Here is a 25,166-nt window from a genome sequence, read left to right as displayed (position 1 = left end):
TCTCACTCTGTTAAGACCTGAGAATGAAGCCCAGCAGGACCCGAGGACTCATCAGCCCACAGCTCCAACAGTTTGCTGAGGACCACTTCCCTGGTCATTGTGCTTTTTCAGAGTTCATCCCACACTTCTGTTTTCTGATTTCCAGCTGTTTCTGAGTTTTAACTGTATCCTCTATTGTGAACACCGAGGCAAAATACTTGTTCAATTCATCTCCCAGCTCCTTATTTTTCATTATCAATTCCTGGACTCACTTTCTATTAGACAGTTAAGAAATGAGGTGGAGCAAGTGACTGAAGTGTCAGTCAGGGAGCACTATTGGGAGCACCAATAGTTTCAAAATAGTTCTGAAAACAGATAGGACAGGTCCACAGGTCAAGGCCCTAAACTGGAGCAGGGCCACTTTTGTGGGCATTAGGCAGGATCTAGCAGATGTCGATTAGGTGAGTTTGTTTGAAGGGAAAGGAATGACTGGCAAATGGAAGGTTTTAAAAGTGTGATATCAAGAATCCAGGGGCAGTATATTCCTGTTAAGATGCAGGGAAAGAATGGTAAATTTAGGGATCTCTGGCAGACCAGGGACATTGAGGCTCTGGTCAGGTAAAAGAAGGAAGCATACATTGGGTTTAGGCAATCGGGGACAAGTGAATCACTCTGACTATATGATATAGATCTGGCAGGTAAGATTAAAGAAAATTCCAAGAGGTTCTTTTGCTATATTAAGAGTAAAAGGGTGGCTAGAGAGAGAATAGGTCCCCTTAAAAATCAGTATGGCCATCTGTGTGTGGAGCCACAGGAGATGGGTGAGATTTTTAATGAATACTTCTCCTCTGTGTTTACTGCGGAGAGCACCATGGGTGCTAAAGAAATAAGGGAAACAAGTGGTGATGTCTTGGGCACACGCATGTTACTTGGGAGGAGGTATCTGCAGCCTTATAAAAGCAAATTACTGCGGATGCAGGAGTTTGAAACCAAGAGAGAAAATGCTGGAAAATCTCAGCAGGTCTGGCAGCATCTGTAAGGAGAGAAAAGAGCTGATGTTTCTTGTCTAGATGACCCTTTGTCAAAGCTCTGAAACATCAGTTCTTTTCTCTCCATCCAGATGCTACCAGACCTGCTGAGAATGGGGAGAGAGTGTGTGGGATGGAGATTTACAGCTTTTGGGGAATGAGAGAGGAAAGAATGTTCCATAGAAATTGTCTGTTCTGAATTTCTATCCTGTACTGACACTGATGACTTTTGTAAACTCATTTTACAGGATATTGAAAGAGGAATCACAGGCTGAAATCTCAAACTTCACGTCTAGATCTGACAGAGTCATATTCCTTGGGACCTCAATACCATCGAACTTTGAATCCAGAAGGAGAAATGATTGTCCAGTCTGTCGATTTGAAAAGATTTGAAATGTCAGTGTGAGTGAAAAAGCATCAACACACTGCCACACTTGAGTGAGTGTGTTCCAATGCACTGACTAAAGAGCTTTAACCAGTTACACAGTCTGAATAAATATCACACCATTCACAGCGGGTAGAGACTGTAATCTTGTTCTGTGTGTGGACGAAGTTTCAATGAATTGTTCACTCAAGAGAGAGGTAAGGACACCTGCACCATGGAGAAACCATGGAAATGTGTGGACTGTGGGAAGGGATACAGATACCCATCCCTGCTGGAAGATCATCGGCGCAGCCACACTGGGGAGAGGCCGTTCATCTGCTCTCAGTGTGGGAAGGGATTCACTCGGGTATCCAACCTGCAATCACACCAGCTACGTCACACAGGGGAGAGGCCATTCACCTGCTCGCAGTGTGGGGAGGGATTCACTCGGTTATCCAACCTGCAGTCACACCAGCGAGTTCACACTGGGGAGAGGCCGTTCACCTGCTCTCAGTGTGGAGAGGGATTCACTCGGTCATTCAGCCTGCAGAGACACCAACGAGTTCACACTGGGGAGAGACCATTCACCTGTTCTCAGTGTGGGAAGGGATTCATGAACTCATCCAACCTGCGGACGCACGAACGGGTTCACATTGGGGAAAGACCGTTCATCTGCTCTCAGTGTGGGCAAGAATTCACTCAGTCAGCCGACCTGCAGAGACACCAGCTACGTCACACAGGAGAGAGGCCGTTCACCTGCTCTCAGTGTGGGAAGGGATTCATTCGGTCATCCCACCTGCAGATACACCAGCGAGTTCATACTGGGGAGAGACCATTCATCTGCTCTCAGTGTGGGAAGGGATTTACGAACTCATCTGACCTGCAGACACACCAGCGAGTTCACACAGGGGAGAGGCCATTCACCTGCTCTCAGTGTGGAAAGCGTTTCAGAGTTTCATCCGAGCTGCTGAGACACCAGCAAGTTCACGAGTGATGACAGGGGTTGGATTCTGCTGTTATTGTTTCTGCTCTCAGTTGCCTCCAGCACTGCATTTTGTTCATTCTCACAGTTGGTCAATGGGAAGGGTCGGAGGGTTTCTTTGTGCTGGACTGGCTGGTCTCAGCCTCCAGTGGGCTGATGCTCTTTGAGTCTTTTTGTGAATACCTGGTTTCAAATGTCACAAGGATCACAGAGTGACAGGGTGTTAGGAAGTTTCGAGATATTTAGTCAGAAGAAAACAGAGGTTGGCAGTGCAAAGGTACATTTCTGAATGGAGGGCTGTGACAAGTGACATTCCTCAGGGTTCAGTGCTGGGTCTTTTGCTGTTTGTAATATATGTAAATGATTTGGAGGAAAATGTAACTGGTTTTATTGGTAAGTTTGTGGACGACACAAAGATTAGTGGAATTGCAGATAGTGATGGGGACCGGCAGAGGATACAGCAGGACATAGATCAGTTGGAGACTTGGGCGAAGAGATGGCAGATTAAGTTTAATCTGGACAAATGTGAGGTAATGCATTTTGGAAGGTCTAATACAGATGGGATATGTACAGTAAATAGCAGAACCCTTAAGAGTATTGATAGGCAGAGGGATCCAGGTGTACAGGTACACAGGTCATTGAAAGTGGCAATGCAGGTGGGGAAGATAGTCAAGAAGGCATACGGCATGCTTGCATTCATCGGCCGGGGCATTGAGTTTAAAAATTGGCAAGTCATGTTGCAGCTTTATAGAACCTTAGTTAAACCGCACTTGGAATCTAGTGTTCAATTCTGGTCACCACACTACCAGAAGGATGTGGAGGCTTTGGAGAGGGTACGGAAAATATTTATCAGGATGTTGCCTGGTGTGGAGGGCATTAGCTATGAGGAGAAGTTGGAGAAACTTGGTTTGTTCTCACTGGAACAACGGAGGTTGAGGAGGGCAACCTGATAGAAGTCCACAAGATTATGAGGGGCATGGACAGAGTGGATAATCAGAAGCTTTTTAAAGGAGATGTACAAGGCAGGTTCTTTACACAGAGGGTGGTGGGTGCCTGGAACTCGTTGCCGGGGAAGGTAGTGGAAGCAGATACGATAGTGACTTTAAGATGTGTCTTGACAAATATATGAATAGCATAGGAATAGAGGGATATGGTCCCCGGAAAGGTAGGGGGTTTTAGTTCAGACGGGCAGCATGGTTGCTACAGGCTTGGAGGGCCAAAGAGCTTGTTTCTGTGCTGTAATTTTATAGAGAATAGAATAGAATCCCTCCAGTATAGAAGGAGGCCATTCAGCCCATCGAGCCTGTTCCGACCACAATCCCACCCAGGCCCTCCTCCCGTAAACTCACATTTACCCTGCTAATCCCCCTGACACTCGGATCAATTTAGTATGGCCAATCAACCTAACCTGCACATCTTTGAACATTTATTGGTGAAACTAACAATGCAATAACACGAAGGGCCGATAGTTAACAGTGCTATAAAACAGGTGGATGTGATCATCAACAGAGCCCAATTCCCTAAACCTTTCTCATATAGACTTTCACCCGTGTCCTCCTGGCGATCCCACAACATCTCCATCTCCCATGGTCCAGCGCCACATCAACGCGTCCCCCCAGGATGCACATCAGAACTGGAGGCAGCCAGCTGCACTCCGCACCCATTTGCCTGTGATGCCCCTGGCAGGCGTCTGCTGGAGAGCTGGGACCTAGAGGGGTCCAGCCGTCTTCCTGGTGATATGGATGTATCCTTGCCTTGCTGTTCACCCTGCTGCTCTTGAGATGCACCGGTGTCAGGAATGGGGGAGTCGGAAAGTCCTGCATCCCATCGGCCGGAATCCCCCGGGTGGAAGGCCCCAGCACCGTCCCCAGGCCCCCCTCCTCCCTCGAGGCGCCAATGGACCCCGGGTCACTCCATGGGACGGTGAAGCTGACTCGGGGGAGGGAGTGGTGATTGGGAAATTCTGCAGGGGTGGTGATTGAGGAGGGGATTAGTGGGGGGGGAGCTCTGCAGGAGTCCTGATGGGGGAGGGAGCTGGTGATCGGGGAAACTCTGCAGGGGTGGCGATCGGGGAGGGGGAACTCTGCAGGGATGCTGACTGGGGGGAGGGGTTGGTGATTTGGGGGAAACGCAACAGATGAGGAGATTGGTGGGGCGATTTCTGTGGGGAGGGGGGGATGTCCACTGAAGATGGAAACTGGGAGGATGGAGCGCATGCACAATGACACCCCTCCAGATCAGCAGCTGGCTTCCCCAGCAAGTTTAGGTTCCTCCCCTTCCTCCTGCAGTGAGGATTATATTGTGACTGTTTTTGACTAAGTGCCACAAGATTGCTTTTTTAAATTTGTCCAAGAAACGAGTTTGAAACTTTTCTCACTCATTCAGCACTTCGAATTTTTTTCATGAAATTCCACCCGATGTCTTTTGGTTCTAAACCAATGGAAACAGACATGCATTTTATCAAAACCTCGCAAAAGTTTGAATGTCACTATTAAATCTTTCCTTAACCTTTCCTGCTCTATAGAGTGCAATTCCAGCTTCTCTAATCCCTCCATATGGATTATCCATCCTGAGGTCCCTAGTATCGCAGATGCCCATCTTCAGCCAATTCGATTCACTTCAAGGGATATCAATAAACAGCTGAAGGCGATGGATAAGGAAAAATCCAAACTGGCCAACTGCCCTCCAATGTCTCTCGTCTCGATCATCAGCAAAATGATGGAAGATGTTGTTGCCAACGGTGCGATCAAGCAGCATTTATACAGCAACAACCTGCTCACTGATGCTCATTTTGGGTTCCACCGAGGACCACTCACCTCCTGCCTCATTTACAGCCTTTGTCCAAACATGGACAAAAGAGTTGAACTGGGTGATGTTGGAGTGATTGCCATTGACATCAAGGCAGCGTTTGACTGTGCGTGGCATCAAGCAACCCGATTAACATTGAAGTCAATGGGAATCGGGGAAACTCTCCACCGGCGAGAGCCACATCCCGCACAGAGGAGGATGATCGCGGTTGTTGGAGGCCAATCATCTCAGCCCCAGGGTAGAGTCCTCGGCCCATCCATCCTCAGTTGCTCCACCAATGACCCTCCCCCCATCATAAAGTCAAAAGCGGAGCTGTTCATTGATAATTGCAGTACTCATGGCTGAGAATGATACCAGGGATGAGGATATTTTAAAAATTCTTTCAGGGGATGTGAATGTGGCTGGCAAGGCCAACATTCATTGTGCATCACTGATTGCCCTTGTGAAGAAAGTGAGCCACTTTCTTGAATCGCTGCAATCCATCTGGTGTAGGTATACCCACAACGCTGTTAGGGAGTTCCAGGAATTTGATGCAGTGACAGAGAAGGAATGGTGATTGAGTTTCAAGTCAGAATGGTGTGTGATGTGGAGTACAATTTGCAGATGGTGGCATTCCCAAACGCTGGCTGCACTTGTTTTTCAAGTGGTAGAAGTTAGAGGTTGGAACATGCTGTGAAAACAGCCTTGGTGATTTCTTGCAGTGCATCTAATCTGTGGGATACACTGCCACCATTGTGGGCTAATGGTGGAGAGTGAATGTTTAAGGTGGTATTTGAGATGCTGATCAGGCGAGCTACTTTGTCCTGGATAGGATCGACAAAATTGTTGCAGATACACTCATCCAGGTAAAGAATATTCCCCCTTACTCCTGATTTATACCTTGTGAATCATGGCAAGCCTTTGGGGAGTCATTAAGTGAGTAACCTGCCACAAAACCCCCAACCTCTGATCTGCTCTTGTAACCACAGTATTTAAATGACTGGTCAATGGTAACCCCAAAGTTATTGCTGGTGGGGCATTCACTGATGGTAATGCCATTGAATATCAAGGGAAGATGGTTAGATTTTCTTGCTGGAAATAGATATTTCCTGATAATTATGTGGTGTCAGTATGAATTGACAATCAGCTCCAACCTGAATGTTGTCCTAGTCCTGCGCTGCATGCGGGCAGCTTCAGTATTCAGAGTTGTGAATGGTCATATACACTGCAATCATCAGTGAACATCCCCGTTTCCGACCCTACGGTGGGGAGACGGTAATTAATGAAGCCGCTGAAAATGATTAGGCCCAGGAGACATGAGGAACAACAAAATATATTGATATAGCGCCTTAAAATAATAAAACATCCAGGAAGCATTGTAAAATAAAGTATGATATTGAGCCACAAAGAAGATATTAGGTGAGATGACCAAAAGTTTGGTCAAAGTGGTAGATTTTAAGGGGTGTGTCAAAGGAGTAAAGCGAGGTGGAGAGTTGGAGACGTGTAGGGATGGTATTCCAGAGGTTGGAGCCTCAGCAACTGAAGGTAGAGCTTGCAATGGTGAAGCAAGGTCAGGGACAAACTAAAGACCAGAATTAGAGCAGTGTAATATATTGAGGGTTGTGGGGCTGATAGGAGATTATAGATATTGGGACAGGCAAGGTCATGGAGTGACTTGAAACCAAGGATGAGAATTTTAATATTAAGTTGTTGCTTTACTGGGTGGATCATCGTGCACAAGGGTGATGGTGGAATAACACTTAATGTGAGTTTAAACATAGCCAGCAGAGTTTTCGATGAACCCTGCAGTGACCCTTGCAGTGATGACTGACCTCCAACAACCACAGCCATCCTCATCTGTCCCTGGTATATCCCCAACCGGTGGAGAGATCCCCCCCCCCCCGCCAAATCCCACCGACTCCAACCCTGTGTCGGTCCCTTTCTGCCAAACTCAGTCAAATGGTGTCTTGATGGATTTTCTTTGTTTTTTTTTTGTTTTTTTTTGTTTTCTTTAAAGAAAACAAAATTTTCTTTGCTCTTCGTTCTGTTTGGAACATCCCAAATGCCCATCCAATTTCCTTTTTAATTGTTGTCTCCACTTCCTCCACCCTCGTAGGCAGCGAGTTCCAGGTCATTACCATTCGCTGCATCAGAATATTCTTCCTCACATCTCCACCCCCCCCCACCACCACCACCCCCCTTGCATCTCTGACCCAAAACAAGAAATCTGTGTCCCCCCTCGTCCTTGTCCCTTCAGCTAATGGGAACAGCTTTTCTTTGTCCACCTTATCTAAACCTGTCAGAATCTTGTCCACCTCTATCAAATCTCCCCTCAATCTCCTTTGCTCCAAGGAGAACAACACCAGCCTGACATTGACAATAAAGAACAAACTAACAGAATATGTTACTGTCTGGAATCAAATGGGAATGTTTAATTTCTGTTTTAAAGATATTGTGAATATATTGTCCTGGACAATAAAGGAATCAGCTATAACTGAGCAAGAAGAAGACAGTTTCAATGTGGAATTGACTGGAATATTGTCTCTGGATTTAAACAATGGAGGAACTACAAACATGGAAGAAAATAAATTTCAAAATGTGAACTCTGTACAGACTGTTTTCAAAATAGAACTTGAAAATTCACAAATGAACAGCAATGAAGACTCTCCTTTTGCAGGAGGAACTTTGGACTATAATTATTGTAAAAAGAAAACCGTCAGAAAAGACTGCAAGCAGTAATTTCCATCTTCAGTGGACTGAATTCCTGGACATGGAACCCAGCAGTGTGCTGTTTCCAAGCTGGACTTGTGAATGTGAAGTGGACAATGGAGGGATTATTATGTCTGTTGCAGGTTATAAGATAGATCAACATAGGAAAACAGTGGATTTAGGAACAGGAGTAGGCCATTTGGCCCTTCGAGCCGGCTCCACCATTCAATAAGATCATGGCTGTTGTTAAGATATACAGCATGTTGTATATTGTAATATTCTAAATGGGATATTATGAAGGTGATACATTTCCATTTTTTCCTGTTTTTGGTACAGAAATCTAATTTCATAATTCCTATGTTTTAGAAATATGAATTAGTTGCAAGAATTGCTTTTAAAAAATGGAAAACCTGGATTGAGAATCTGATGAAAACACCCTCAGGGGATTCGCAGTCACAAAGCATGGCCCATGTTGGTTTAAGAAGTCAAAACTCGAGAGGTAAGAACTGTAAAAGGTCAGCTGGATCTTTTAGCTGGAGACATTGGGACTGACAATTATTGTACTGTTTTTGTTCGGTGAATTTTTCATGCAGACCTCAGGGAAAAAGGGTTTAGTTTTGAAGCGAAATATCTGTCGGACATTCCACCTGGTCTCTGTTACCATGGGGATCTGTGATTCAGGGTGGAGCCTTGGTTAGAATTAGACCATAAGATATAGGAGCAGAATTAGGCTATTCGGCCCATCGAATCTGCTGTGCCATTTGATCATGGCTGATGAATCTCAATCCCATTCTCCTGCCTTTTCCCCGTAACCTTTTGAGTCCTTTCCAATTAATGACCTGGTTCCACAGATAGACAGCGGACAGTCTGCAGTTCACTTGGAAGCCACCAGTTGTGGGACCAGGAGCTGTGGGACTAGAAGCCTCGAGGACCATTAGAAACCAGGGGTGTTTCCAACATTTAAATCCCTCAGCAAGAATGCAGTGAAGCTCATGTTTGGACTGAGGAGTCCACAGTTTGAGAGCTTAAAGGAAAATTGGAGGCTTGTTTAATGAAAAGATGGACTCCCATAAACTCTTGGAGCTTGGAGAATATCTGGAGTACTGGGGAGAATTAAAGTGAATTGTGGAGAGCTTTGGGATGGTCCTAGGAACAGAAGTGAATGAACCTTCAAGATATCATTAAGTATAAAGAAACTCTTGGGGTGAGGTAAAAAAATAGAACTAGGTTTATATCATAAATCTTTATTGAGTGTAGTATTCAATTTGTAGTGTTGTCTTTTTAAATTTATTTAAACATACAGTAAAGTTTGTTTTTGTTTAAAAATGTGGAATCTTGTGATGTAATTCAGTTAATCACTGGGTGTTCGAATTTCTCTGCAAACGTTAACAGTCCTGACCGGGATCGCAAAAATTCACACAAACAGTGTTTCAAAACAAATCGAAGAAAAAGATGTTTCTTCTCCTTCTGTCCAAACGTTACACATGAAGAAACCCTCTTCTGGTCTCTCCAATAATTTGTTGCTTCGAGCAATTCTTTTCATGGAACAATCAGATAATTGATGACTGAAAATGGAACTAATTGTATCCCTTTAAAGCAGGAGGGCGATCGCCCGGCACAGAGGGGAATTTGGGATTTCTCCCATAGACCAATTGACAGGGATTCTACCCTCCAACCACCTGAAGTGAATTATTTACATGAATCATCCGTGCCAGTGCAGGTATCAACTTGCAGTTTGGCTGATCAGAAAATGCTTTGTTGCTGATTTTCCTTGTGTTAGGAAGTGACAATGCCAAGGCCAGATCTTGTTTCCTCCTTGAACGGGATGTAACCCGTGTCCACATCTTCATTCTTCCACTGATTGTAAGGTTCAGACTCCGAGAGTATCAGCAGGTAATCAGACCCTGACAATTCCCACTGCCTTTCAGTCATTTCTCACAAAAGCTGCTGGGATTGTAAACTTCAGTCTGAAATATACTTTCTTTTAGTTTCCAACCTTCACCATTAGACAAGCATTTTCTGTTACCATGTTGTAATCCTGACAGCCTTGGGGTGGAGTCAATCTTTATTTGGTACAGATTTGTTCACAGAATCAAACATTACAGGTTCAACTCTGGCTCCAAGTTATATTAGTGAGTCCCACTTTGTACCTGCTCATTATAACTATCTAATCAGTGCCCTCCATCTGAATAAACTTCACCTCTATTGATATAATTAACAGCCACAGTCAGAGCATCCAAAAGGTCACTAATGGGTGTGACTGCCATGGTGCCTCAGCAGCTTGGGTGAACAAGTGAATCCTTTCCCACACACTGAGCAGGTGAATGGTCTCAGTTTGGAAACTAAGGGAAAATAAAATTTCAGGCAGAAGCTTCCAATCTGGTAGGTTTTATGAGAAATCGCTGAAAGTGAGTGGGAATTATCAGGGTCTCTCCCCAGTGTGAATTCCCTGATGTTTCAGTAGGTCAGATGATGTTCTAAACCTCTTTGCACAGTGAGAGCGCCTGAACGGGGTCTCCTCAGTGTGAATGCGCTGGTCGACCCTCAGGTAGGCTCAGGTTTTAAAGCAGCTCCCACAGTCAGAGCATTGAACAGGTTTCTTATTGGGGGAGGAGCCTCAGTATTCCAGCAGACTGGATGATTGACTGAGTCACTTCCCACACACACATCAGATGAATGGCCTTTCCCCAGTATGTAATCGTTTGTGTCTCAGCAGACTAGATAATTGAGTGAATCCCTTCCCACACTCGGAGCAGATGAATGGCCTCGGCCCAGTGTGAATGCGTTGGTGTGTCAGCGGGAGGGATGAGTGAGTGAATCCCTTCCCACACTCGGAGCAGATGAATGGCCTCGGCCCAGTGTGAATGGGTTGGTGTGTCAGCGGGAGGGATGAGTGAGTGAATCCCTTCCCACGCTCTGAGCAGGGGGACAGTCCCTCACCCGTGTGAAATCGCTGGTGATTCTGCAGGGTAGATGACTGAGTGAATCCCTTTCCACACACACAACAGGTGAATGGTCTCTCCCCGTTGTGAACCCGCTGGTGTGTCAGCAGGGCAGACGAATCGCTGAATTTCTTCCCACACTCAGAGCAGGTGAATGGCCTCTCCCTGATGTGAAGTCGCTGGTGATTCCTCAGGGTGGATGAATCACGAAATCCCCTTCCAAACTCAGAGCAGGTGAACGGTGTCTCCACAGTGTGGCTGCATCGAAGGGTTTCCAGCTTCGAGGGACAATTGAATCCCTTCCCACAGTCCCTACATTTCCATGGTCTGAGTGTCTTTGTACATCTCCAGGTTCAGATGAAGATTTGACCCCACAGATAACACATACATGGTCTTTCTCCTCACTGTGAATCCTTCAATCTTTTCCAGGCTGTGTAACTGGTTAAAGCTCTTTCCACAGTCAGTTCACTGGAATACTCTCACTCGAGTGGATGTGTCTCAGTGATTTTCCAGTCACACTGATGTTTAAACAGTTTGAAGGGACAGACAAACATTTTCCATTCTCGTTTCAAATGCCGATGGTATTCAGATCCTGAATAATTGGGTGACTCTGTCAGATCCTAACGTCATGTTTGTTGAGATTTGTGTCTGAAAATTCTCCCCTTCTAATAGCCTGTGAAAGAAATTCACAAAAATCATTGCTGTCAGTACAGGATAAAAACTGAGAACAGACAATTCTAGTTTCTGTGGAACATTCTTTCCTCTCATTCTTGAAAATTTGTAAATCTCCATCCCAAACACTCTCCCTCCATTCTCACTTTGCTGGACCTGAAATAGACATTGTCCTGAGGGTGCTGATTCATCCTAATCGACAGATCCGTGCTGACTGTTTCATGTACAGGACACATATTCCTGAAATCTTCACACAGGCTTGTGTCTAAGCAGATAAAAAATTAGCATATTTAGTGGACTAAAAATGTATGCAATATTCAGAACTCTATTACATGATTAGAGATACAGATGGGTGCGGAAGAACTTGACTTAGGGAGCAAGCAATCATGTTCTGGAACTCACTGATGATGAGAGTGGTGGAAGTGGAGACGACCAGTGATTTCAAAATAAAATTGGTCGGGCACTTGAAGGAATTAAACGTGCTGGGGAACAGGGATATCGAGGAAAAATGGCACTGAGTGGATTCCCCGACAGAGACTGGGCACGGACTCAAGCTGCTGAATTGATTTATCTTGTGCTCTGATGACTCTTTGACTGGAAAATATACAGTGTAGTTACAATACTATTCTGGAATTAAACAAAATCAACTGTAATACAAATCCATAAATAACATACCCATTATGCACCATATAGTAAGAAGTCTCACAACACCAGGTTAAAGTCCAACAGGTTTATTTGGAATCACAAGCTTTCAGAGCACTGCCCCTTCATCAGGTGAGAAGGAGCAGCGCTCTGAAAGCTCGTAATTCCAAATAAACCCGTTGGATTTTAACCAGGTGTTGTGAGACTTCTTACTGTGCCCACCCCAGTCCAACACCGGCATCTCCACATCATATGCACCATATAACAACACCAGACATATCAATGTTGTTACGATCCTCATGGTCACCTTATAATAAACAAATTCCCACAAATCCCAATCGAATAAACAAAGACAATGTTTCATTTTTAAAAAATTTTACTTTAAAAATTAATCTAAAATTAACATCACTGAATCATGCATTAAGAAACAGTATTTGAATAGACAAGATAAATTACACTTTAAAAAGCTCAGACAATAAAAACAGGTTCCACAAAATCACATTTTCCCCCTCAGTATATTTAGCTCTAATTCCAGTTCCAGAGAATTTCTCTGTCTCTGCATTTCCCAGGGGGAGAAAGTGTTTTACTCACAGCTGTTGTCCAGAGGATGAAGTTTGAGTCTGTGGTGAAGTTTGAGTCTGTGTCTGAAGTTTGAGTCTGTGTCTGAAGTTTGAGTCTGTGGTGAAGTTTGAGTCTGTGTCTGAAGTTTGAGTCTGTGTCTGAAGTTTGAGTCTGTGGTGAAGTTTGAGTCTGTGGTGAAGTTGGAGTCTGTGTGTGAAGTTGGAGTCTGTGTGTGAAGTTTGAGTCTGTGGTGAAGTTTGAGTCTGTGTGTGAAGTTTGAGTCTGTGGTGAAGTTTGAGTCTGTGTGTGAAGTTGGAGTCTGTGGTGAAGCTACAAACAGAAGCTGTTCTGTTTCAAATCAAACTGCGGGACTTGGAAGAAAATGATGGGAAGATTTTGCAAAGTCCCCTCCCCCACTCCCTCAGCTGGCAGCCCAGCACGCAGGCGCAGAGAGTGCTGCTGAGCCGAGCTGTCCGGAGCAGGCGCAGAGAGCGCGGCTGAGCCGAGCTGTCCGGAGCAGGCGCAGAGAGCGCTGCTGAGCCCAGCTGTCCGGAGCAGGCGCAGAGAGCGCTGCTGAGCCGAGCTGTCCGGAGCAGGCGCAGAGAGCGCTGCTGAGCCCAGCTGTCCGGAGCAGGCGCAGTGCGGCTGCCGCCAGCGGTCCGCTCTCGATCTCTTTTTGGAGCAGCAGCCGCCGGAGAGAGAGGGGGGAGGGGGAGATCACCGAGCGGCTTCTCGCTCTGGCCGGAGCCGCCAGCCGGTTGCCTGGAAACCTTGGCTGGAGGAGGTGCAGGGGGAGGAGGAACAATGGGTGGGGCTCCCGGGTCCGCGAGCCGGGCCTGCGCCATGGAACCCCGCAACGTCACTGCGGAGCCGAGTAATTCCTATTGGCTGATTCCGGCAGCGCTCCATTGTGACGTCTCAATGCGGAAGTTGGCCACTGAGCTTCAGATTAAAGCTTCCACTTGGATTTGAAAAGACTTCGGCCATCAGTGAGTGGAAAAGCAGCAACACACTGCCACACCCGAGTGAGATTGTTCCAGAGCACGGACTAAAGAGCTTTAACCAGTTACACAGCCTGAATAAATATCACACCATTCACAGCAGGGAGAGACTGCACCCGTGTTCCGTGTGTGGACAAGGCTTCAACTGATTGGCCACCCAAGGGAGAGGCAAGGACACCTGCACCATGGAGAAACCATGGAAATGTGCGGACTGTGGAAAGAGATACAGAGCCCCCTCTCTGCTGGATGCTCATCGGCGCAGCCACACTGGGGAGCGGCCATTCATCTGCTTTCAGTGTGGGGAGGGATTCGCTCTGTTGCCCAGCCTGCAGTCACACAAGCGAGTTCACACCGGAGAGAGACCGTTCACCTGCTCTCAGTGTGGAAAGGGATTCACTGTGTTATCCACTTTGCAGAGACACCAGCGAATTCACACTGGGGAGAGGCTGTTTATCTGCTCTCGGTGTGGGAAGGGGTTCAGTCAGTTTTCCAACCTGCAGATACACCAGCGAGTTCACACTGGGGAGAGGCCATTCATCTGCTCTCGTTGTGGGAAGAGATTCACTCGGTCATCCGACCTGCGGACACATCAGCACATTCACACCGGGGAGAGGCCATTCACCTGCTCTCAGTGTGGGAAGGGATTTACTCGTTCATCCGACCTGCGGACACACCAGCGAGTTCACACTGGGGAGAGGCCATTCACCTGCTCTCAGTGTGGGAAGAGATTCACTCGGTCATCCGAGCTGCGGACACACCAGCGAGTTCACACTGGGGAGAGGCCATTTACCTGCTCTCAGTGTGGGAAGGGTTTCAGTCACTTATCCACCCAGCAGAAACACCAGCACATTCACACTGGAGAGAGGCCGTTCACCTGCTCACAGTGTGGGAAGAGATTCACTCAGTCATCCCACCTGCGGAGACACCAGCGAGTTCACACTGGGGAGAGGCCATTTACCTGCTCTCAGTGTGGGAAGGGTTTCAGTCAGTTATCCAACCTGCAGAGACACCAGCGAATTCACATGGGGAGAGACCATTCACCTGCTCTGAGTGTGGGAAGGAATTCACTCAGTTATCCCACCTGTTGAGACATCAGTGAAGTTACACTGGGGAGAAACTGTCCACCTGCTCAGTGTATAAAAAGTGTTCAGAATTTCATCACAGCTGCTGAGGCACCAACAAGTTCACAGGGGTTGGATTCTGCTGTTATTGTTTCTGCTCTCAATTACATCCAGGACTGCATTTTGTTCATTCTCACAGTTGGTCAATGGGGAGGGTCGGAGGGTTTCTTTCTGCTGGACTGGCCGGTCTCACAACTTTGCCTCCAGTGAGCTGATGTTCTTTGAGTCTTGTTGCGAATACCTTGTTTTAAATTTCAGAGTGACCGGGTGTGAGGAAATTGAGAGATATTTAGTCAGCATTTCTGTTTGAAACTCCCCCAGATGCCCATCTCATTTCCTTTGTAATTGTTTATTGTCTCCATTTCCTCCATCCTCGTAGGCAGTGAGTTCCAGGTCATTACCATTCGCTGCATCAAAATATTCTCCCTCACATCCCTCCCTACATCTCTGACCTGAAACTTTAAATCTGTGTCCCCCCTCGTCCATGTCCCATCAGCTAATGGGAACAGCTTTTCTTCGTCCACCTTATTTAAACCTGTCAGAATCTTGTCCACCTCTATCAAATCTCCCCTCAACCTCCTTTGCTCCAAGGGGAACAACCCCAGCCTGACATTGACAATAAAGAACAAACGAACAGAATATGTTACTGTCTCAAATCAAATGGGAATGTTTAATTTCTGTTTTAAAGATATTGTGAATATATTGTCCTGGACAATAAAGGAATTGGAATAACTCACCTTGGGAGTGGTTGAATGGAATATATCAATCTGGTATCCATCTACAGTCCAGTGAAAGTCTGGAATGTGTAGCTGGAAATCCCTCCCTAACAGCACTGTGGGTGTACTTACACCTCAGGCATTGCAGCAGTTCAAGAAGGCAGTGTTGGGGTTGACCATGGCCGAGGCAGCTACATACAGCCACATATTCTGTTATAATTGAAGGACTGCAGATTGAATGTGAGGCATTATGGGACTGGACTATCTTGACCACATTCCTGTGACTGCTCAGTTTCTGCAATCACGGACCATTAAAGCTGCTTAGCAGGGCCCCGACACAGGACCTGGTGAGAATATTTACTCGGAATGAGTTAGAATTAAACTTATTCCAGGACCGGCTGGTGTTCAGCGGCTGAGATTCCTGAATCTGTAAAAAGGGGGTCTGATCAATCAACAAACAGTGGCAGATAGTTGGTTAAGAAGTTAAAAAGCGTTCTCAGGCATTGTTTAAATTATTTTATCCCAAATTTGTGATAAGAACTGTGAGGGACATGTGACCCGTTAGTCGGTGAAGTAACGGTATACTCCAAATAGCACTGGACTGAAAAGCAGACCTCAGAGTAGATTCTAATGGTTATAAACTGACCCAAGCATGGCCAGTGAAACACTCAGAGCTCGAGTGAGGACCGGATAGGTCTCTTACCTGCTATTTGGAAACTAAGAACAAGAAACTTATCGATAAAATTATTAGAGAATACAGCCAACGTTTCGAGTCTGGAAGACACTTCATAACAGCTCTTGTAAAGGGTCATCCATACTTTAAACATTGGCTCTATTCTGTCTCCACAGATACTGTCAGACCTGCTGAGATTTTCCAGCATTTTCTGTTGTTGTTTCAGATTCCAGCATCCGCAGTATTTTACTTTTATGATAAAATGATTCGTTCTGATTGGAATCCCCACGACCCTCCCGCAAAACAGAGGGAGTGGTGGCAAAGGGAGAAAAAGGATAAGGATGATAAAATCTGGGTTCTGATTCTCCGAGTTCATGGGGAATCAACAAAATGAGTGAAGCAGTTTATAAAGAACAGAAGTTACCCATCCCTAACAAAACTGATCAAATAGAAATAATTAGGTTGTGGAATATAACAAAAAAATTAAGAGCTGAAGTTTACAATCGAGTTTGTTTTGATTTTTATACTTGTGTAAAGTGGGATTATTGTGGGCCAATTTTTTTCTGCTCACTCCCCATCCCTTTAGGTTCTGTAGAAAAGTTAACCCTTTCAGCAGACAGTTCATTTCTTTTCAAATCATCTGAAAACTCGTGTCTATCTTAGTTTATAATTGAAGATTTATGGGAATTGGCTAAGATAGGCTTTCGACATTTTTAAAGTATAAAAAAGTGGTCTTGAGAAGGCAATTTGGTAGAGAGAGGTGGAGGGAGAGATGTTTACAGAGAGGTGTGGAGAGCTGTTGGTTTTACAAGTTATCCATGTTTTCAGAGCCATCACTTCATGTCCTGGTCTGAGAGGGATGGAGAGAAGTCTGTTCAATTGTTAAAGTGAACCCTTCTCTATTAACTGTTAATCGACACTTTGCCTTTTACCGTTCTGACTTGTTACATTTTTAATGGTTAATTAACTTTCTGAATTCACCATTTAAATTGTTCTTTCTTACCATATGGTTAAGTCACTGGAACCTGGTGTGATTTATGATTAGGGAGATTATTGTAAACAAGAGAACACCCATAAATCTTAGTTCAAATAAATCAAAGTTCTTACAAATGGAATGCAATCCTTTATTACGAGAGAAATTGAACATAGAAGTAAACATATTATGCTTCAGTTATACAGGGCGTTGCTGAAACTGCATCTTGAATAGGGGCTGCAGTTTTGTCTCCTATTTAAGAAATGATACAAATGCATTGAGGGTGGTTCAGAGGAGGTTTAATAGATTGCTTCCCAATTCTTGACCCTCACAGGATAAATTTTGTCCGATTTTCCTTGTCTTCACCTGACAAAGAATCGTCCTGACTCAAAATGCTGTCTCTATTCTCTCTTTACAGATGCTGTCAGACTTGCTGAGATTGTCCAGCATTTTCTGTTTTTGTTTCAGATTCCAACAACAGCAGAATTTTGCCTTTATACCAACTGTTGTTGGATAAGGGAATCTAAAATATTGGGTGTGGAACGAGAATGTGGAACGCAACTGTAATGGTGAAATTAAAATGATGGACACAAAATGGTTACCTGGCACACAAAATGGACTCTGGGAAGGGACATTAAAAGGCACTGGCTTTGGGCACAGACAGTTACACAAAGAGTTAAAACCTGCAGTATCTGAATTGCTGCAGGAAGCTGGTCAGACCTGGGGCACTTTAAGACTTGAGATAAGAGCAGACCCAGAACAATGAGTTTGATAATAAGATCCACCACTGATGGGGACATAAATGTAACGAGATCATCCACTGATGGAGACATAAATACATAAATGTATATATCGAAACCAGTCATTGATAGAAGACATAACTGCATAAATGTATCCATTCTATGTATAATGATGTGTTAACTGTCCATGTCCGTACCTGTCTGCTTGGAACGATGTGTTAATTGTCGATGTCCGTATCTGCCTACTCAACTTGTAACGATGTGTTAACGGCTAATGTCCGTACTATCTATTGTCTAAAAGGTATAAAGATGCTCAACTACCATTGTGTAGTTGAGAAGGTTGCTGCCAAGTACTGCGGAGTACCAGTGCTTTCTCCCAAAGCTTTGTCCGAAATAAAACTGTTTTGTTGAACCTCCAAGTCTGACTCCGAAGTGGTAAATTTCCCACAACGCAACACAAACAGATCAGCCATGATGTAAATAAATGTTGGAGCAGACTCAAAGGGCCAAATGGCCAACTTCTGCTCCTATGTCGAATGTTGGTCACAAATTCCTGAGGATTGTGAAACAAGGCTGGAAGATTCGCCTTGCTTGTGTTCGTGGGAAAATGTCCAGGAGAACCATCACTGTGAAGGACAGTTCTGGGATTAAAGGTTGCCAGACTGGAAAAGGAAAACAATGGAAATAAACCCTTGGGGAGTGAAAAATCACCTTGGACTCATTCTTGGAGAATTGAGTGTGAACATTCCAAGGTGGAATAAAATATAACCATTGAGTGGGACATTTGATGGTGTTAAGAGGAAAAGGGCAAAGTTCAATTTTACAGTTTAAGGGTTATGTTCCCGACAAAGAAGTGTTTTGTCATTGTTGCTTCCAGTTTGTTGGAGTAGAAGTCATAAAAGTTGGAAGTTTTGTCCTGTGATTCTTCAATTTACTCATTGAGTTTAGAATTCATTTCTTTAAATTATTGATCATTACAGAGATCCTAATAATTCATTCAAAGCCCTGTGTTTTGATTTCCCATTTGAGCCTGTGGCACCTTTCTGTCTCTCTATTGCTCTTGTCAATGACAGCCAGGCGACGGAGCTGAGGGCTGAATTTAGCTGTGAATAATGAGGCCTGCGCCCCAGTTGGAAAACTGCAATGTATGTTGCAGTAATCGAGAGACAGGAAGGTGCTGGACGACTGAGTGAGAAATGGGCCTCCAATCAATTGTTATATCGGTCACTCAGGGCTAAAGAGAAACCCGTCTCTTTAAATACATATACAGGGAAGAGGCTGCAATGAAATCTGCCCCTTTTAACATGCACAAAAGCTGGAGGATGAGATTGACAGGCTGCAGGAGGAGTCCATTCAGCCCATCGTCCTCCTGCTATCTCTTTGAAAGGACTCTTTGATTCATCCAACTGCACGGTTCTTTCCCCAAATTCTTCCCACTCAAGTCTTAACCCTTTGGAGGCAAACTATTGAATCTGCTTTCAGGCAGATCAGAACAACTCACTGTGTCAAAAAATAAAATCTCATCTCCCCCTCTGGCTCCTTTGCCAATTACCTCAGAGGGACTCACTTTCTGTTAAAGAGCCTGCCAACCCCTCTCACCCACTTTCCCTAAAGTGCATCAATCTCATCAGGAAAAGTCCAGAAAAATCAAATATTTTTACTGATAAAAGTCTATTAATGAAACAGAACATGGTTAAAACAAACAGAAAATGACTTGAGGATCAAAGACAACCAGAGTAAAAGGATGTTCACAATGTTCTGGACACAAATGGTTTCTCTTTAATTCATCTGTCCCCTGTTCCCTGCCCTCTTTGTGGAACACCTCCGCTCAGTCCACAAGCATGACCCTGACCTTCCGCTTGCTTGCCATTAGAATTCCCCACCTTGCTCTCACGCTCACATTTCTGTCCTCGGCCTGCTGCAATGTTCCGGAGAAGCCCAACACAAGCTGGACAAACAGCCCCTCATCTTCCGATGAGGCACATTACAGCCTTCTGGACTCAACATTGAGTTCAACAACTTCACATCCTGAACTCTCTCCTACATTTTGGGTTGTTTTTTTTGCCGAGTGCCAGTCTGCATCTTGTTTTCATGTTTTTTTGCTTCCACAGTAAGAAGTTTAACAACACCAGGTTAAAGTCCAACAGGTTTATTTGGTAGCAAAAGCCACACAAGCTTTCGAAGCTCTAAGCCCCTTCTTCAGGTGAGTGGGAATTCTGTTCACAAACAGAGCTTATAAAGACAGACTCAATTTACATGAATAATGGTTGGAATGCGAATACTTACAACTAATCAAGTCTTTAAGAAACAAAACAATGGGAGTGGAGAGAGCATCAAGACAGGCTAAAAAGATGTGTATTGTCTCCAGACAAGACAGCCAGTGAAACTCTGCAGGTCCACGAAACTGTGGGAGTTACAAATAGTGTGACATGAACCCAATATCCCGGTTGAGGCCGTCCTCGTGTGTGCGGAACTTGGCTATCAGTTTCTCCTCAGCGACTCTGCGCTGTTGTGTGTCGCGAAGGCCGCTTTGGAGAACGCTTACCCGAATATCAGAGGCCGAATGCCCGTGACCGCTGAAGTGCTCTCCAACAGGAAGAGAACAGTCTTGCCTGGTGATTGTCGAGCGGTGTTCATTCATCCGTTGTCGCAGCGTCTGCATAGTTTCCCCAATGTACCATGCTTCCAGACAGTACCATTTTTGCTTCCAGACAGAGCTGTCCTTTATTCTGCCATTAACACTTACTCTGGACCAATGCTTTGTTTCTTTACCACAACCATTACCTCTCCCTTTGCCTTTTGTTCCGGGATATTTTTGTCATTTAATCTCACCCACCCTCTAACCAATCCCTGACTTTCCCTTTTGTTCTACCTGCCCCTCCCCCCCTTCTCAGCAGCATCAAACCCATCACATTTCTCCCTCTCTTTAGTTCTGAAGTAGAGTTACATTGGATGTGAAACATTAACTCTGTTTCTCTCTCCACAGATGCTGCCAGAGCTGCTGCGTTTTTCCAGTTCTTTCTGTATTTATTTTAGATCTACCTGCAGTGGTAGGAAAAACACTATTTACTATCCAGGATTAAATAAATGTCCTTTATCAGTTTTTGTGGATCATTTCAGTGGAAATGTGCTCTCCCAGGCTCAAAGAGCATCAGCCCACTGGAAGCAAAGTTGTGAGACCGGCCAGTCCAGCAGAAAGAAACCCTCCGACCCTCCCACTTCACCAACTGTCAGAATGAACATGGTTCAGTCCTGGATGTGATTAACAGCAGCAATAACAGCAGAATCCAACCCCTGTCATCACTTGTGAACTCGCTGGTGTCTCTGCAGGAATGTTGACTGAGTGAATCCCTTTCCACATACAGAGCAGGTGAATGGTCTCTCCCCAGTGTGAACTCGAACGTGTACCTGCAGTCTGGATAACTGAGTGAATCCCTTCCCACAGTGAGAGCAGGTAAACAGCCCCTCCCCGGTGTAAACCCGCTGGTGTGTCAGCAGGCTGGATGCCCGGGTGAATCCCTTTCCACACACACAGCAGATAAATGGCCTCTCCCCAATGTGAGTTCGCTGGTGTTCCCGCAGGTTGAATGAATCAGTGAATCCCTTCCCACACACAGAGCAGGTGAATGGTTTCTCCCCAGTGTGAATTCGCTGGTGTCTCTGCAGGTGGGATGACGTTCTAAACCTCTTTGTGCAGTGAGAGCAGCTGAATGGTCTCTCCTCGGTGTGAATGTGCTGGTGGTCCCTCAGATCCTGAGACCTTTTGAATTCACTCCCACAGTCGGAGCATTTAAAGGGTCTCTCACTGGTGTGAACTCGCTGGTGTTCCTGCAGGTTGGATGTTGATCTAAATCTCTTTGAGCATTGAGAGCAGCTGAATGGTTTCTCCTCAGTGTGAATTCGCTCGTGTCTCAGCAGTTCCTGCGCCCTTTTGAAGCTGCTCCCACAGTCGGAGCATTTAAAGGGTCTCTCATTAGTGTGAGTGACTTTGTGGTTCAACAGCTTGGAGAAATAAGTGAATCCCATGCCACACACAGAGCAGGTGAATGGCCACTCCTCAGTGTGAATACGTCGATGAATTTCCAGCCGAGATGGGAATCTGAATCCCTTCCCACAGTCCCCACATTTCCATGGTTTCTCCATGGTTCGGGTGTCCTTGTGACTCTCCAGGTTAAACAATCAGTTAAATCTCACACAGAACACGGGTACAGTCTCTGCCCACTGTGAAAGCTGTGATGTATTTTCAGGCTATATAACTGGTTAAAGCTCTTTCCACAGTCAGTGCACTGGAACACTCTCACTCAGGTGTGTGTGTGCGTTGGTGCTTTTCCAGTCACACTGACATTTAACGCCTTCTGAAGCAGACAGAATAGAGAAACATTTCTCCTTCTAGATGCAAAGGCCGATGGTATTCAGGTCCAGATGAATTGAGCGACTGTCAAATCTTGACGTGGCGCATGATTTGGGATTCTGTCAATGGATCCTAACCTTCTGATATCCTATAAAAGGAGTTTGCAGCAGACATCACAGTCACTACAGGATCAAAATTCAGAACAGATAATTCTAGTTTCTATAGAACATTCTTTCCCCACTCATTCCCCTAAATCTGTAAGTTGGTTAAGATATGGGGGTTGTGATTAGTCATGCTCCTGAACTTGCTGCCTGTGAGGGTAGTCAAGCAGAGATGGTCAGTAATTTCTCAATGAGATTGGATGGGTGCTGCAGGAGTACAGAATGGGACCCTCTCCAGACTGACAGAATTGCTCGACAGAGAGTCAGCAGGGCCTTGAATTGTCCAATGGACTCCCCCTGTGCTATAATGGCTCTGACTGGAAATATATAACATAGCTACAGTACTATATTACAAGACAAGAAATAATAATAAATGTACTTTATTATAGAACCATCCAATATTTAACACATAACCACACTGTCATAATTCTGTCCTCAGAGTTTTAAAACACAGCAAGAGGCCCTTTGACCCATCGTATTTGTGCCAGCTCTCAAGCACCAATCTGTTCTAATCCCACCTTTCACCACTTGGTCAGGAGCAGCCTTATATGTTATGACATTTCAAATACTTATCTAAATGCTTCTTAATGTTGAGCGTTCCCACCTCCCCCTGCCCCCCCCCCCCCCCCCCCATCAGGCAGTGAGTTCCCGATTCCCACCACCCTCTGGGTGAAAATTGTTTCCCATAAATCCCCTCTAACTCTCCTGCCCCTCACTTAAATCCATGTCTCTGGATATTGACCCAGCTACTAAAGGTCAGTGAACTGAGCGTTCATATTTTTGTACATCTCAATCAGGCCCCCCCTCAGCCTTCTCTGCTTTAGGGAGACCAATTCGAGCCTAACTAGCCTCTCTTCATGACTGACACGTTCCAGCCCAGGCAGCATCCTGGTGAATCTCCTCTGCACCTTCTCCAGTGCAATCACATCCTTCCTAAAGTGTGGCGACCCGAACTGCAGACAGTACTCCAGCATTTTATACACTCAATCATAACCTGCCTGCTGTAATATTTGATGCCTTGGCTAAAAAAGACAAGTATCCCATATCCCTTCTTAACCAGTTTATCAATCTGTCCTGCTGTCTTCAGGGTCCTATGGACATGCACCCCAAGGTCCCTCTGGTCCTCTGTACTTCCTGGCGTCCTATTGTTCATTATCTGTTCCCTTGCCTTGTTAGTCCTTCCAAAATGCATCACCTCAGACATTTCAGGGTTAAATTACATTTGCCACTATTCTGCCCATCTAACCAGCTCGTCCACATCATCCTGTAATCTAAGGCTTTCCTCCTCGCTATTTACCACATCACCAATTTTTGTATCATCAGCAAACTTACTGATCGAACCCCCACATTCATGTCCACAGGAAGCTCCGCGCGGTCATTGACACAGGGGCCGGACTCTGATTGGCTGGAGGACCAGCGCCCATCCGGTCCTCCACGCGTTGCCATTTGTCAATCTGCCGCATGTAGACAATGAGGGGGCGGAACCCGAGCCCACGTGGGGGTGGGCGGGGCTTTGACCGCCAGCCGCGCTGAGCTGGTGTCCAATCCACAGTGTGCTGCTTCTGTAACCAGTGATATTGCTGCCAATGGGACAGTGTGTGCTGGGAACGCCCCTCTGAGTCATTGTGATGGCACAATGGAGCCCTGCCTGAATCAGCCAATAGCAATCACTCTGCTCCGCGGTGACGTCTCCGGGTTCAGGCGCGCGGACCCGGGAGCCCCGCCCCCACCCATTGTTCCCCCAGTCTGTACATTCCACACATTGTCAGTCCAGTCATTTAGACAATTTCAATTCCACTTCGTTATTTTCCAGTTCTGTTCCTGTCCCGCCTGGGGTCACATCTACTCGACCTTTCCTACTCCTGAAGGAGCGCTGTCAGTTCTGGGTTGCGAGTCCATAAAAAATGTAAAAGATTCTCCAGCTCTCTTTACCCCTATCCAACTTGTGGACAGTTCTTACTCAGTATTATTTCTCCCAAGCCCTTAATTGTCCCAATCCATTATATTATCCATTTTATTTTAATTTCCCTCACTTTGTGAGCATGTGCAGTGTGTTTAATTGGACCCTGATTGTTTTGAACTCAGTTTCTCTCTGGAGTGTGTGTCAATGCCTTGATGATGTCACAATGTTGTCTCAATCCCCTGGCCACATTAACCATTTCATCTCCTGCTGTGTCTCAAGTAGCTGTGTGTGTTTGGGACCCGCTCTTCACTCCATCTCACCATGAATTTAGGCTTGTTATTTTTCACATGTAACAAATCACATCTGCACACTCACTCTGGTATCCCAAAATCATGTCACACATTCTTAACTCTCAGATATGTTGATGAAAAGATCAAAATGAGTGTCTGTCTTTCTTATCTCCGCCTGTTTTGCTGCTGGTATTTCATGTAGTGGCCGGGCTTTCAAATGTAGATTTAAGAGCGGCACGGTAGCACAGTGGTTAGCACTGCTGCTTCACAGCTCCAGGGGCCTGGGTTCGATTCCCGGCTTGGGTCACTGTCTGTGTGGAGTTTGCACATTCTCCTCGTGTCTGCGTGGGTTTCCTCCGGGTGCTCTGGTTTCCTCCCACAGTCCAAAGATGTGTGGGTTAGGTTGATTGGCCATGCCAAAAAAATTGCCCTTAGTGTCCTGGGATGCGTAAATTAGAGGGATTAGTGGGTAAATATGTAGGGATATGGGGATAGGACCTGGGTGGGATTGTGGTCGGTGCAGACCCGATGGGCCGAATGGCCTCTTTCTGTACTGTAGGGTTTTCTATGA

The 25,166-nt window shown here is 45.5% G+C and overlaps 2 protein-coding genes across 2 annotated transcripts in view; one reads left to right on the top strand and one right to left on the bottom strand.

Annotated features, from left to right (window-relative positions):
• Positions 1-25,166, bottom strand: part of LOC144486996 (dehydrogenase/reductase SDR family member 1-like) — a 146,408-nt gene that overhangs the window by 105,284 nt on the left and 15,958 nt on the right. The window lies entirely within an intron of this gene.
• LOC144487011 (uncharacterized) lies at positions 1,595-18,301 on the top strand. The gene is made up of 3 exons (XM_078205057.1): positions 1,595-2,323; positions 10,417-10,427; positions 13,993-18,301. The coding sequence occupies exons 1-3, from the start codon at positions 1,607-1,609 to the stop codon at positions 14,753-14,755; spliced, it is 1,491 nt and encodes a 496-aa protein (XP_078061183.1). The 5' UTR covers positions 1,595-1,606; the 3' UTR covers positions 14,756-18,301.

This window comes from Mustelus asterias, unplaced genomic scaffold (assembly GCF_964213995.1).
Source record: "Mustelus asterias unplaced genomic scaffold, sMusAst1.hap1.1 HAP1_SCAFFOLD_551, whole genome shotgun sequence".
Taxonomy (NCBI): Eukaryota; Metazoa; Chordata; class Chondrichthyes; order Carcharhiniformes; family Triakidae; genus Mustelus; species Mustelus asterias.
Note: the sequence above shows the minus strand (reverse complement) of the source record. Positions and strands in the feature narration are given on the sequence as shown.

Coding starts and splice junctions, on each gene's coding strand:
- LOC144487011 (XM_078205057.1), top strand. CDS start 1,607: ATGGAGAAACCATGGAAATGTGTGGACTGTGGGAAGGGATACAGATAC.